The sequence below is a fragment of the Clinocottus analis genome, unplaced genomic scaffold, assembly GCF_023055335.1.
Source record: "Clinocottus analis isolate CAN_PGR_092001 unplaced genomic scaffold, fCliAna1.0.p SCAF_11, whole genome shotgun sequence".
NCBI classification, from domain to species: Eukaryota; Metazoa; Chordata; class Actinopteri; order Perciformes; family Cottidae; genus Clinocottus; species Clinocottus analis.
Window position 1 is genome coordinate 1,582,558 of NW_027175832.1, and position 14,258 is coordinate 1,596,815.

A 14,258-nucleotide genomic window follows, 5' to 3' on the forward strand; every position below is an offset into this window, starting at 1 on the left:
ATGCTGCACTAAACAAAGACTTTTCTCCTCGGTTTTCCTGCAGGAAATGGAGAAATCCGAAGCCAACAACTTCCTTTTGTTGTTCCGCGACGCCGGGTGCCAGTTCAGGTCCGTGTACGCGTACTGCCCGGAGACGGAGGAGATCACCAAGCTGGCCGGCATCGGGCCGAAGAGCGTGACGGTGAAGATGATCGAGGGCCTGTACAAGTACAACTCGGACAGGAAGCAGTTCAGCCTGATCCCGGCCAAAACCATGTCGGCCAGTGTGGACGCCATCACCATCGGCAGCCATCTGTGGCAGACCAAGAAGCAACCCACGCCCAAAAAACTGCACACGAAGTAGCACCAGATGGGCCGGGTCAGGATTTGGACATACTTCTCTGGAAAAGGAAGAGAATTTGTGTGTTTTACATATTTCATTCAAAGGACACACGGTCCCACTTTCCTGACTCACAACTGGAATGTAGAACGCGAGCGGGACGGACGTCGCTGTTGCAGAGACGACCGCAACGCTCCGGACTAAACGAACGGGGACACAAGTGTTCACCTGTCAGCATGTGTATCATCGTTCTCATGTGCCAAAAAAAAAGAAGACTGAAAGGCGGCGCGCTGCCTTACCTAGTTGAACCACTGAAGCACTGAATGTCACGCCTCAGAAAGAGGCCGTTTGCTTTCTATAAGTTGATCATGTGTGGCCTTACGCTTGTGTTTGTGTCATGTGGACGCGCTGCGAGTGTTGGCGTCGGCGTGTCAGCGCCTGTAAGACGGTCTGATGTGATACAGGCGATGCACTCGCAGGTCTGGGATCAGCTGACGCCGCCGTCACGCAGGTTGTCACAAAGGTGGCCCGTCTGATCCGTGATCAGGTAGAAGCAGCTTTTTTAATGAGAGTTCTGCTGCTACACAGGCATGTTTTATTTAGTTACTTTTATTTTGTACATGTGACTGAAACACGTATAAACAGTTCAAGTGTGTGTGTGTGTGTGTGTGTACAGTGAAGTGCCAAGAAGATACTTCAATTGGTGATCGCAACACAAAAGTGTGAAATGATGAGAGTGTTGAGCATATGTACCATGACACATGGAAAGCACCTGCCATAAACTCTTAATTTATTTCATTTTGATAACGCTTTGAAGATATTCTGGAAGACTTTTAAAACACGTAACACACGTACGCATATAAGTTAAGTTTGTATATGATGGCAACATCCAAAATGAGCGAGTTCGCTTGTCGTAGCTTTTATAATTTATCACGTGTGTGTGTGTCAGTGTGTGTCAGTGTGTGTTGTTCTTTTGAGGCCTTTACTTGCGCTGCAAATGCAAAAAAGTGTGATCGCTCAACAGTGTCACTGGTCAGAAGATCAGCAGTAGTAGAGTAGACAGAAGTCCCACCTCGTGTCATCAGGCTGTGCAATTTAAGTCATTTGAAAATTCACCATTGACCATGTTGGAGTTGGAACTAACAAATACTTAAAATGCCACTTTAACGTGGATATTGTCTTAACTGTTAGAGCTTGATTTCCCTCAAAGTAGATCGTAAATAGATGATTTCACCCTCGATGCTAGAAGCTCTTGTTACTTTACGTTTAACTTCTCATCACATGTTCCTTCAGCATGTGTCGGCACTGTACATATAAATATATATATATTTTGGCAAATAGAAGTATTTTTTGTATTGACATTGACCCGTTGGAGGTGTGTACTAGTGAAGCAGTACAGCTGGTGAAAGAAGTGTGTTGAAAGCAGATGCAAGGTGTATGAAATCCTCACGAGGAGTTATTGTGCTATTGTATGAAAGCCATTAAGCAATCTGAGTAAATCATTGTATTTTTTTTGAACTTTTAATTCATTTTCTTTTTAATTTACTAAATATGCTCAACTGTTCATGGATTTTTTTTATTATCATTACTTTGAGCTTTATTAAAATGCCAGCTACCGACAATATTCATGGTTCATATCTCTGTCTCCATTGATTTAGGAGAATAAATATCGTTTAAACTGACATAATATCTCTCTTATGACCATAAACAGGTAAGTCTCATCATTACTGAGCCTTTTGGTGACACACACACACCATCAGAGGGACACACATACTTTACAAAAGGTCTCGGGGTCATGATTAATGCAGAATAATATCCATCATTTTATTTAATTAGAATTAGTAATGCATTTATGTGTAAGGAAGCCTGATGTTACAGGTGGTGATGTCATCTACTTTATTTACGACCATGTAGCTTAAACCATGATAATGTATTACTTCTTTTATATTTTGGATTCAAAAGTTCTCTCAACAGGTGAACGGGGCCTGTTTTATGACTATTCATACATCCTGACATGACATCTGACATGTTTCATTTACTATCCACCTTAATAATCTTTATGTATTAATTTAAATGTATTGCTGCTGGTGTGAAGTTTGAGTGAGTGAGTACAGGGAGGATGGAGGCCGTGCACCTGCAGACAGCAGACAGGAGGGAGGGAGACAGATGCAGACAGACAGACAGGAGGGAGGGAGACAGATGCAGACAGACAGAGAGACATGCATAATAGACAGGAGGCAGGCAGCAGGCAGCAGAAAGGGAGGCAGCAGCAGCAGCAGCAGCAGCAGCAGCAGGCATAGAAAACAGTAAGAAGCAGGCAGCAGGGCTGGGCAGCAGCAGCAGCAGGCAGCAGGCAACAAGCAGCAGGGCTGGGCAGCAGCAGCAGCACTAGCAGGAGTAACTGCAGTAGCAGCAGCAGCAGGCAGCAGGTCTGGGCAGTAACAGCAGTAGCAGCAACAGGCATCAGGCAGCAGGCAGCAGCATCAGCAGGCAGCAGCAGCAAGCAGCAGGCAGCAGGGCTGGGCAGCAGCAGCAGCAGGGCTGGGCAGCAGCAGCAGCAGCAGGCAGCAGGCAGCAGGGCTGGGCAGCAGCAGCAGCTGCAGCACTAGCAGGCAGCAGGCAGCAGGGCTGGGCAGCAGCAGTAACAGCAGCAGCAGCAGCAGCAGCAGCAGGCAGCAGGGCTGGGCAGCAGCAGCAGCAGTAACAGCAGTAACAGCAGCAGCAGCAGCAGCAACAGACCGCAGCGGAGCGCTAGAGGAAGATCCAGCAGGGAGGGGACGCAGTCAGAAGAGGAAGAGGAGGGACACCGGGCAGCACCAACATCACTGACGACACCGAGCAGCTCTCGTCGTGACAGCGTCTGTCTCCAGCGCGCAGACACCGGGCCTGCTGCTCCTCATCCCATGAGTTTCTAGAACCAGGTGAGCGGTGCGCGCGGCTCGCGGGCTCGCGGGCCCGCGTTGTTTTCCCGGGGAGGCTGTCGGCGCGCACCGCGCCCCGGGACGATGCCTCCCTCCTCTCGGCCTGGCTAGCCGCTCAGTCGCCTCTCCCACCGGTGAAATTAGCCCGCTTTGTGCGCGCTCCCTCGGTAACTAGCCGCGTGTTGCTGTCGCTGTAATCCCGGTGGGTTGAATTCAGATTCTATGTAAATCGAGCAAGTCCTCTAAGCGCCTTACAGCGCGCGGCTCGAGGCTTAGTGCCGTGTTATTAGCCTCCTCTCGGGCTAGCTTAGCAGGGCTGCAGGGCTGCAGGGTGTGTGGTTGCTTCTCAGCGAGGCAACGTTGCTTGTTCTTGTGTTTTTGTCCCATTTGCTGGCGGATCATTGAGGGGATATCAGAGGTCATGCTCAGGAACATGTGGAGAGGAGTGAGCATCCTGTCAGGCTAACTGGCATGTAGCAGTCAAACGACTTCTTTTATTTATTTATTTGTTTGGATCTCTGTGCGAGTTTTGTGTTGAAATGTGATGACTAACGCCATCATCTGACGAGGAACAGCTGGACTCCTGTTGCCTTCATAACGTAACATACATAACTGTGTGATGCAGGAGTTAAATCAAAGGCTGAGGAGCAAACACACAAACCTCCTATAAGCTCAGTGCATCTGGACAACAGCACCGTGTTCACCTGGTGAGGTGCAGCATGCAGACAGCAGACTGCACCTCACACACACCTTCTGATCTGCACACCTTGAACCCTTCACAGGTGTGTGACGTGCATTTGGGGTTCACACACTGAGGTTCATGCGCGTTAGATGAAGTTGGATCAGACCTTGGTGTAAGACGGAAAGCTGTACGTTTGACTTCATGAAGGAGGAGTAAGATAATGTGAAGTGTGTGCATTCATTTCAGATGTGCACACATGCATCCACTCACCGAGGCGTGCACACTGACAGGCTTTACTTTACCTAAGCTGATACTTACATTTTAAATGTTTCCTCTAAATAAAAACATGCTTATAAGTCTGAGCAATGTGGCTGAAATGATTATCACAATATCAATGATCAAGGATATTCTTTATGTGGCAAATATTTGTAAAATCTGAAGAATCAAAGCAATGAGCCGTACCTGAAATGTAACAAACACTGTAACACACATGTAGGAGCTGCTTTAGTTAGTTTCGTCGGCGTGTGTGTGTGTGTGTGTGTAGTTGTATTACTGTTTTGCTTATTGTCATCGGCAGCCCGTCGTCACCATGACCGCGGAGGAGACCATAAACGTGAAGGAGGTGGAGATCATCAAGGGGATCCTGGACTTCCTGAACTCCAGGAAGCTGCACATCAGCATGCTGGCTCTGGAGAAGGAGAGCGGCGTCATCAACGGGCTCTACTCGGACGACATGCTCTTCCTCCGGTACGTGAACTCCAGGGCAGCGACCCACAAGGTGCATTCTGGGTCTGCTGGTCTCTGCTATGAGGCGGAGCAACTGTTCCAGTCATGAGTTTAGTTATTCTGATAGTGTCCTCTCCTCTGGGGTCATGTAACTCTGCACCGCTGCTGAGGATGTGAACGTTTCCTTGAAAGTCAGCCAACTGTGTGTGGACTGCAGGTCTGCAGGGACCGCTGCAGCTCATTTACATGCAACGACACAGAAATACAGAAATGTAGATTGATTTAATTATGTCCTGTTCATTTATATCTTATACTTATATATTCCTGTTTTTATTTATTTATACATTTATTTAAGCATTTATTTATTTATTATTGTATTCATTTATTAAAGCTTTTATTTATTTATTTATGTATTTATTTATTCATCTATACATTTATTTAAGCATTTATTTTTTATTCCTGTATTTATTTATTTATACATTTATTCAAGCATTTATTTATTTATGTATTTATTAATTAATTTATATATTTATTTAAGCATTTATTTATTTATTCCTGTATTTATTCCTGCATTTATTTATTTATACTTAAGTCATTTTCTGTCCTCCGTACGTCAATATCTTGTCATGATGCACATTTATCAAGAAAACCCCACAGCGAGTATGAAGTCACAGATCACGGAGATTGTTTGCTCTTCAGCTTTATATTATGGAAACTGTGTTTTAAAAAGGAGCCGTCTCTCTTCCAGGCAGCTGGTGCTGGACGGCCAATGGGACGAGGTCTTGCAGTTCATTCAGCCTCTGGAGGGCATGGAGAAGTTTGACAGGAAGCGGTCAGTGTGCGCGCGGCTCGAGTCCTTCTGTTGATGCCGAGCGTTCCTGCAGCGGCGACGCCGGAGGAACCGCATCCACGCTTTTCTAACGTCTGTGTGACTCTCACGTCCGCAGATTTCGTTACATCGTCCTCAAGCAGAAGTTCCTGGAAGCTCTGTGTGTGAACAACGCCATGTCTGCAGAAGATGAGCCGCAGCATGTAAGCCGCTACACTTTGAGAATACGCTAACCATCGGTGTGTGTTGGTGTTTGCAAGGCCTCCCAAGTGACGACAGGGACAGATGGCTGTAAACGAGACGGCCTCAATCTCAAAGACGAGGAGAGAAGCAGGCAGTTGTTTCAGTGCATTGTGCAAGTCATCTGAGCCTCACACTCTCTGGAAGAGGAGGGCAGGCAGCAGCGGCTGCATTCGCATGCCTCGGTGCAGTCAAGGGTTTATCTGGATTAAGCTGTTTGTGTGCACCTCTGATACTCAATCGAGCGTCCATGTTGGAATAAGCCGCTTGACATCGTGTCCGTTCACCTGTGATGTGCCGCCCACAGAGGATTTGGTCAGTGGTAAAATAAAGTGCGGCCTTCTGCTGCCACCGTCCTTCATGTCTGAGCTGTACGTTGCATTTGGATGGCCCGACAGCGACAATATAAAAGCACTAATGTTCTTATCCTCAACACCAACATGTGCTCGTATTGCAAGACCGGTGTAATAATAGATAATACACTACGAAACAAATCAATGTATTCGACACGCACGCTGAGGCTTCATTAGAACCCGTCCTTTCCATTCTCTTCATCCTGTGGTCATGTGACATGGCAGAGCAGCCGCTTGAGACTCTGCCAGAGCAATCGTGGCCTGTTAACTGGATTTGGTCCGATGTCTTTGGACTAGAATTCACTGCGTTGGTGTGCAATAGCGTGCAGGCGGGTGTGTATTAGTTTAATTGTGCGTCGGCAACAACTTCTCCAGATGGTGCACAACAAAACTCCTCCTTCTGTGGTCTCTTGTGCATGTCGTCCTTGCCGTCGGTCTTTTGTTTTGTTCTCGGCCTCATGACGTTCTCCTCGCGTGCTGCTGGAGATGAAGCTGCTGTTGATCTAATCAGTCATCTGAAACAATAAAACGTATGTTTTTTTGCAGCTGGAGTTCACCATGCAGGAAGCAGTCAAGTGTCTTCACGCCCTGGAGGAGTTCTGTCCCTCTAAAGATGACTACAGCAAGCTGTGTCTGCTGCTCACGCTGCCGCGCCTCACACACCACGCCGAGTTCAAGGCAAGATCCATGAACGAGGATAGAAACGGAAACATCTCAGTAGCAGGAAATGAAGCATACCCGAAGTCTCCTGAGACTGGGAGCGTCTTCTTTTCATTCTCTTGTGCATTTTCTGCAGGTTTAATTGATGACAATACTGTGGTCTGGTGCAGTTTTTACTTCCACGTGTGCGGCATGTATGTCCAGTTCTCACTTCTCTGCCTCGTCCTGCAGGACTGGAACCCCAGCACGGCCAGGGTGCAGTGTTTTGACGAGGCCTGCGTCATGGTGGCGGAGTTCATCCCGGCGGACAGGAAGCTGAGTGAGGCCGGCTTCAAGGCCAGCAGGGACCGACTCTTCCAGCTGCTCCTCAAGGGCGTCCTGTACGAGTGCTGCGTGGAGTTCTGCCAGGTGTGAACCTCTAAAATCCAAACGGGAACATGCTGGTTCACAGATTACACGTGGATTTACATTTGATTGTTTTTCTACGTTGTGCGCAGAGCAAGGCGACGGGCGAGGAGATCCCGGAGGGCGAGGTCCTGCTGGGCGTGGACATGCTCTGCGGTAACGGCTGCGACGACCTGGACCTGTCGCTGCTCTCCTGGATGCAGAACCTCTCGCACACCGTCTTCTCCTGCGCCTTCGAACAGAAGCAGCTCAAAATCCAAGTGGACCGCTTGGTCAAGCCCACGAAGACCGGCTACGCCGACCTGCTGACGCCGCTCATCAGCAAGCTGTCTCCGTACCCGTCGTCCCCGATGCGCCGCCCCCAGTCCGCCGACACCTACATGTCTCGCTCCCTGAACCCCGCGCTGGACGGGCTGTCCTTCGGCCTCTCCGGCCAAGACAAGAGGGCGAGCGGCGGGGAGGCGGCGGCGCCGGGCAAAGGGGTCTCGCCCATGTCCCACTCCTTCGCCAACTTCCACTACCCCGGAGCCGCGGGGCAGAGCCTGACCCGCAGCCTCATGATGGAGAGCTCCGACTGCCACAGCATATTTGAGGAATCCCCTGAAACGTGAGGGTTCGGACCGCGACACCTGGCGTCTGTTTTTTTTTTTTTTATACATGCCAGGTGTCTCAAGGTAATCTGCTCCCGTGGTGTGTGTTTTTTTTTCTCTGTGAAGGTCGAGGACGGACACGCCCGTGGATAAGATGTTGAGCTCGGGCGGAGCTCAGAACCTGCGTCCCGCCTCGGCGCCGGGCGAGGACGCGCCATCAGACGGCGCCGCCGACAGGAACGAGGTGAACGCCATGGACAGGCTTTTGCTTTTTAACTCGTTTAACCTGTTGTGTGTCGCACATTACTGAACGAGAGCTTTATTTTCTCATGTTCCTGCATTGTTTTCTTTCATTGATGGGTGTTGTCTACACTGAAGCTTCTGCTTTTGTTCAAAGGAAGTTTGTCTTGTTTCCGTGTGTTTCTGCTGCTGCGTTGTTCGTATGCGTTCATCATGTTTAACCTCTCTACATGTAGGAACAGGCTCTGTTGTGTGTCTGTGTACAGACTCATGGAGGACAGTTGTTGGAGTGTCTTGTAGTTCTTGACAATCCATCCTCCTTCATCAGAAACCAACTGTGAATACACAGACATGAGATATTCCTGTATTCTTTCAACAAGTCCAAAACAAAATAACAAAAGTCCAGAATATTTCAAAGAAATCTCCTCCCTCCAGATCTCGGGGTCGCACTCCTCCTCCCTCCTCATCCTCTTCCTCTCTCCTCCTCCTCCTCTCTGCCCTCCAGAGTGGGCACAATGCCAGCGTCTCTCCCCTCCCCAAAACTCACAGTTCCCATCAGATTTATCAGGACAGGAAGCAGAGGACAGAGAGGGGAAGCAGCCCGTCCTCTGCTCTCAGTCTCGCCCTCCTTCCTCCTCTACAATACCTGAACGGACAGAAGAAATGTGCGCCGCAGGGTTCATCAGTGCTGCCTTTGATTAATGCCAATAGGAGCTGGCAGTGACGTTAACATGCTTCACTGTGTGGGATGAGTGGATTATTATGCTTTGTATGTGCTGGATAGTTTCCACGTATCCTTGTTCATGTGTACATACATGTGATGGAATCGCCCGACGACCGATACAAGTCTTGGATTTGATAAAAGCAACCAATAGGGCTTATTTCTCTAATGGCGTCCTGTTCCCGTCCTCAGCTCCGGGACTCAACGGAGAAGTACGAGGAGTACTATCGTCAGCGCATGCGCGTGCAGCAGCACCTGGAGCAGAAGCAGCAGCAGAGGCAACTGTACCAGCAGATGCTGATGGAGGGCGGCGTCCAGCAGGAGCCGCCGCCCGGCGACATGCAGCACAGCCTCACCGAGAAGTTCCTCAACAGGTAAAGGGACGGAGGGACGCCTGAAAGCAGTTATGAACGCGCTGACCACTGTGTCGCTTTTAATACGCTCATGCAGCAGAGGAGCAGCTGTCAGACAAGGAGGAGCAGACATGTTGAAGCCCTGACAATGAGCCCCATGGGGCTTTTTCCTACCTCCCCCCCTCAGAGGAACCGCCTCCTCTCCTCATGGCACCATCTGTGCTGATCAGCTGCACATGGGACTAACTTGTGTATTCGTTAGACACAATATTAGCCGCAGACTCCACGCTTGAACGATGCACAATGAGCGCTTTAGCAAGAGTATATTAAGCTTTGAGTCTGTGACAAAGATGACAATTGTAAATGTGTTTAATATTTGGCCATGTCAGCAGAACAAAAGGCCCTTTTGATTTGTCCCATGAGGGTTCCCCCTGTGCTCCCTGTCTCTGTTCCCTCTGCATTATTCACAAGCGAAGCCGTGCATAATCACACCGTCACTCAGTTCTCTTTTGTCGTCGACCCTTTTGTGGTTCAAACTAGATTGAACTGAGTCATGACGGTGGTGTGAAAGATGAAAAACATCTTCCGAGGCTCCAGTGTGTGGTTGTGCTCAGGTCCATCCAGAAGCTGGAGGAGCTCAACGTGGGCATGGAGGACCTCGGGGAGGAGGTGAAGTCTCTGGCCCAGCAGTGCAACGGCAACGGCAACACGCCCGCCTCCGAGGACAACAACAACCCTCCGTCTGCGACGCCGGAGCAGCCCCGGGGGGGAGGGGTGCTCAGCAGCACCCCGCAGCGCACCGCGGGGGGGCTCCCGGTCCCGCCTCCAAACGAGTCCCCCGTCGCCTCGCAGAGGTACTGCAGGAAGGATTTATTGAGGGGTTTTGTATCCCAGAGTTTGTTGCACGGTTGAATTTTGACGATCGCTGTGTTTTATGTTGTTTTTCTCGCAGTGAGCAGAAACAGAAAGGAAGTCAACAAAGTGACTCCTCGTCCCGAAGCAAAGAGGTCGGCACGAGTAACACTCACACGATGCTGTCACGCCTCATCTAAATAATGCATCACTCAGCATGGATATTTAACCTGAAATGACTTGTTCATGCACGCTGTTACTCACACACTCATTGTCTCTCACGTTGGCGGTTATTGCTGTCGCGGAGCAGTTGTTCCATGTTTCATTGTTTCCAAGTTGAACACAGAACAGGGCGATGCAGTGTGACGCTCATTTGGCATTCGACTCAGCAGATCACGTGATCTCATGCTCGTATCATAACATCGGGAGAGGAGATCAAAGCAGATCGCGCCGCTAATCCCGCGTAATCTGTGTGTTTGTGTGCTTTCAGGGTGACAAGCCCAAAAGCCTGTTTGTGCCCGTGCACACTTTAGAAGATACTCAAGCCATCCGAGCCGTCGCCTTCCACCCGTCTGGATCGCTGTACGCCGTCGGATCCAACTCCAAAACCCTACGCGTCTGCGCTTACCCAGAAACACTAGACACCAGGTAAGACATACGGTAGCCCCGCTCATAAAGCTTTATTAAAATGATTGATGGGATGATGCATCACACGCATCCCAGAACCTACATGGAGCTGATTTTAAAGGCTTTTAATGGACATTTGACGAGGAACCTAACTGGAACCTTTTGACTTCACAAAGAGCTCTGACAAAAGTTTATCACAGGAAGTTTAGACGATAAAAGAAGTTGAGATTGAAAGTTTATTCTCGACAAAAACAATCTCACTCAAAGGGAAATAATCGTGTGATGTGATCAAACGCCTCAGTCGATGGAATTGGCAGGTTGTTGTTTAACCTTTTGGGACAATTTGGGCTTCTCATCCATGTTGACTTTTCTCCCACCTGAACATCATCAGTATATATCGTACAATGTTAACCAGACTCCGCCTCTTCTCTCCGTCTCTTTGTCTTTCCTCCCTCTCTCCTTCGCTCTTCCTCCCCTCAGTGGTTCTGGTCCAGTGAAGCAGCCCGTCATCCGCTTCAAGAGGAACAAGCACCACAAAGGATCCATCTACTGCGCGGCCTGGAGCCACTGCGGCCAGCTGCTGGCGACGGGCTCCAACGACAAATATGTCAAAGTCCTGCCTTTCAGTGCGGAGACGTGCAACGCCACAGGTGCAGCCGGAGGGACGCTACACTGATGCTACACTGATGCTACACTGAGGCTACACTGAGGCTACACTGAGGCTACACTGAGGCTACACTGACGCTACACTGAGGCTACACTGAGGCTACACTGAGGCTACACTGATGCTACACTGATGCTACACTGATGCTACACTGAGGCTACACTGAGGCTACACTGACGCTACACTGACGCTACACTGAGGCTACACTGAGGCTACACTGAGGCTACACTGACGCTACACTGACGCTACACTGACGCTACACTGAGGCTACACTGAGGCTACACTGGGTGCAATGGGTTCTGTGGTTCTCATCTGTGTTTGCGTCTCTCTCTCTCTCTCTCTCTCTCTCTCTCTCTCTCTCTCTCTCTCTCTCTCTCTCTCTCTCTCTCTCTCTCTCTCTTCGTGGCGAAGGCCCGGACCTGGAGTTCAGCATGCACGACGGCACCATCAGGGACCTGGCCTTCATGGAGGGGCCCGAGAGCGGAGGAGCCATCCTGATCAGCGCCGGAGCCGGAGACTGTAACATCTACACCACCGACTGCCAGAGAGGACAAGGGCTGCACGCACTGAGCGGACACACAGGTACGGTATCTCTAAGGCTCCTTACCTTATCTCTAAGGCTCCTTACCTTATCTCTATGGCTCCTTACCTTATCTCTAAGGCTCCTTACCCTCTCTCTAAGGCTCCTTACCCTCTCTCTAAGGCTCCTTACCCTCTCTCTAAGGCTCCTTACCCTCTCTCTAAGGTCCTTACCCTCTCTTTAAGACTCCTTACCCTCTCTCTAAGGCTCCTTACACTCTCTCTAAGGCTGATCCCGGCCCCCCTACGGAGGAAGCTCATTTCATCCGCTTGTATCCGCGACCTCCACCCGTCCAACGGCAAAAACAGGAAGTGGAGATGAGAGATGATCACTGCTGAGTATGTGCTGGTCTTTGCGCTGCTGTGTTTAGGTCACATCCTGTCTCTGTACACGTGGGGCGGCTGGATGATCGCCTCCGGCTCCCAGGACAAGACGGTGCGTTTCTGGGACCTCAGGGTGCCCAGCTGTGTCCGAGTGGTGGGAGCAGCTCTCCACGGCTCAGGTATCTCCCGCGTGGCGACTCTAATCTCCATTTTATTTTCATCAAACACCGGCAACAATGTGTGACACCAGAAGGAGCTCTGCTGTTGAAATATGAGAACATTTTACTGCTTTTATGTGTTGTTTGTTACAGCTACACCCCTTATTTATGCCTGTGTGTATGTATTCACTGAACAGGCAGTCCGGTTGCCACCGTCGCAGTCGACCCGAGTGGCCGTCTCCTCGCCACGGGACAGGAGGACAGCGCATGCATGCTGTACGACATCAGAGGAGGACGGATCGTCCAGGTGTACCGGCCGCACTCCAGTGACGTGCGATCCATCAGGTTCTCCCCCGGAGCGCATTACCTGCTCACCGGCTCCTACGACGCAAAGGTCATCGTCAGCAACCTCCAAGGTATCTGCTCTGGCTGCTTCTACCCGCCACTAGCGTCTTCTCTCGGGGCTTTATCTTTTGTTGTTCTTATGTGAGTGTTTGGACATTTGTGTGCCGAGGTGTGTGTGTGTGTGTGTGTGATGATTTTTAAATCATTTCCTGTGTCTGTTGCCAGGTGACTTGACCAAGCCGCTGCCTCAGACCGTGGTGGGAGAGCACGGCGACAAAGTGATCCAATGTCGATGGCACACGCACGACCTGTCCTTCCTCTCGTCGTCTGCCGACCGCACTGTCACACTCTGGACACACAACCCATAGCACACACGCACACACACACACACAAACAAACGCGCACGCAGACAACCAGTTATAATCTAAAAGACACACATTCCCTCTTAACCCTCCTCCTGCACTATTAACACCGTCACACTCTTTCAACACAGCTTGAGAAACGCACACACACACGCACACACACGGATCGACACACAAACCGGTGAACGGGCCTTTCACTTCTGTTTGTAGAAAACCAAAATGGATGCTAACCTGTGAAATATCCGACGCACACGCGCTGCTGCATGTTCTCCTTTTTCTGTACGTCGCTCTGCCGGCCCCTCGAGGGGTTAAACGTCAGGATCAATTATTTTTCTCACCTTCACGTCATCCACACCTCCACCTGTTAAACGGCGGCTGAGTTGTTGAGATCAGACCGAGTGCTTTGTCCATGATGGTGCCTTCCTCCAGTTCTCAGTTTCCATACGAAAAACGCAAACCAACAAAATAGATAATATGGTCATTTTTTTTCCAAGATCAAATTGTGTTAAGTCATCTTGAAAAGTCCTACATTCCTTCTTTTTGCATATCAATTTCTTACAGCTGGTGTTCTGCTGCTATTGTTTGGGAAAACAAGTTTAATGCAATGTATTTTAATTTTTAGCGTGTCGGTCGTCCCGTTAGCGGCTGTTGCTTCCCGGTGGGATGTGCTGATGTTTAACTGCATCGCTGTAACTCAAAGTGTGAATTAGCTTTAGTGCGTTAGTTTTCAATTTGAATTCAGTGTTTTGGTTGTTGTTTTTTTTGGCGCTGAAGCTGTTGGTGTCCCGCGATGGAAGGTTGTTGTTACGTCGGCTTCAAAAGGGAAATACAAAGTGTAGTTTGTGGTGGAGAGTCTTCAGTGTTCAGACGCTTTGGTTGATCTGCTGCTGTAACCATGTAATAACAGCAGGGGGCAGTCTCGGCCCATTAGCGGCTCTAACCAAGCGGGTGTTTGATATTTATTTAGAGCCAGTATTTCGGGCATATGCATTGCATTATTTTCTTGTATTCGACATGCGCACTTTGGTCTTTTAACATTGTCTTCTAAAGATTTACTTACAAAGATGCATATTTTACGTTAATGTATAGTCTATATATATATTGTTTTAACAAATAAGGCCAAACTAATACGTACATAGATGTATTTATTTCAGTTGTGTTCATGTACAGTTAATGTTTTTTTGAAATGCTAGTGGCTCTTGTATTAAGCCTTTCTAATTCTTGTTTTTAAAAGTGACTTAAATTAATTCAAGCTAACTCAAGTCTGACTGCTGGTACGTTCAATAAAGTGTCTTTTACACAAGATGG

The 14,258-nt window shown here is 49.2% G+C and overlaps 2 protein-coding genes across 4 annotated transcripts in view; both read left to right on the forward strand.

The window, feature by feature from the left end:
- The window catches only part of camsap2b (calmodulin regulated spectrin-associated protein family, member 2b), a 35,203-nt gene extending 33,260 nt beyond the window's left edge, over positions 1-1,943 (forward strand). For both annotated transcript variants that reach the window (XM_068599097.1, XM_068599106.1), the window contains one exon: positions 44-1,943. In XM_068599097.1, the coding sequence (XP_068455198.1) occupies positions 44-343 (300 nt within the window). In that variant the 3' untranslated portion in view covers positions 344-1,943. The remainder of the gene's footprint in view (positions 1-43) is intronic.
- Positions 1,944-3,061: 1,118 nt separating this feature from the next.
- wdr47a (WD repeat domain 47a) lies at positions 3,062-14,253 on the forward strand. 2 transcript variants are annotated; one of them, XM_068603701.1, is made up of 17 exons: positions 3,062-3,240; positions 4,500-4,669; positions 5,397-5,480; positions 5,596-5,680; positions 6,617-6,748; positions 6,962-7,138; positions 7,228-7,742; positions 7,852-7,969; positions 8,879-9,060; positions 9,654-9,893; positions 9,992-10,046; positions 10,382-10,539; positions 10,999-11,168; positions 11,594-11,764; positions 12,133-12,264; positions 12,441-12,659; positions 12,814-14,253. In XM_068603701.1, exons 2-17 carry the CDS (start codon positions 4,512-4,514, stop codon positions 12,954-12,956), a joined length of 2,739 nt encoding a protein of 912 aa, XP_068459802.1. In that variant the 5' UTR covers positions 3,062-3,240; positions 4,500-4,511; the 3' UTR covers positions 12,957-14,253. The 2 variants fall into 2 exon arrangements, with proteins under 2 accessions (XP_068459802.1, XP_068459811.1); XM_068603710.1 differs by lacking the exon at positions 3,062-3,240 and adding an exon at positions 3,338-3,442.
- Positions 14,254-14,258: the final 5 nt, after the last annotated feature.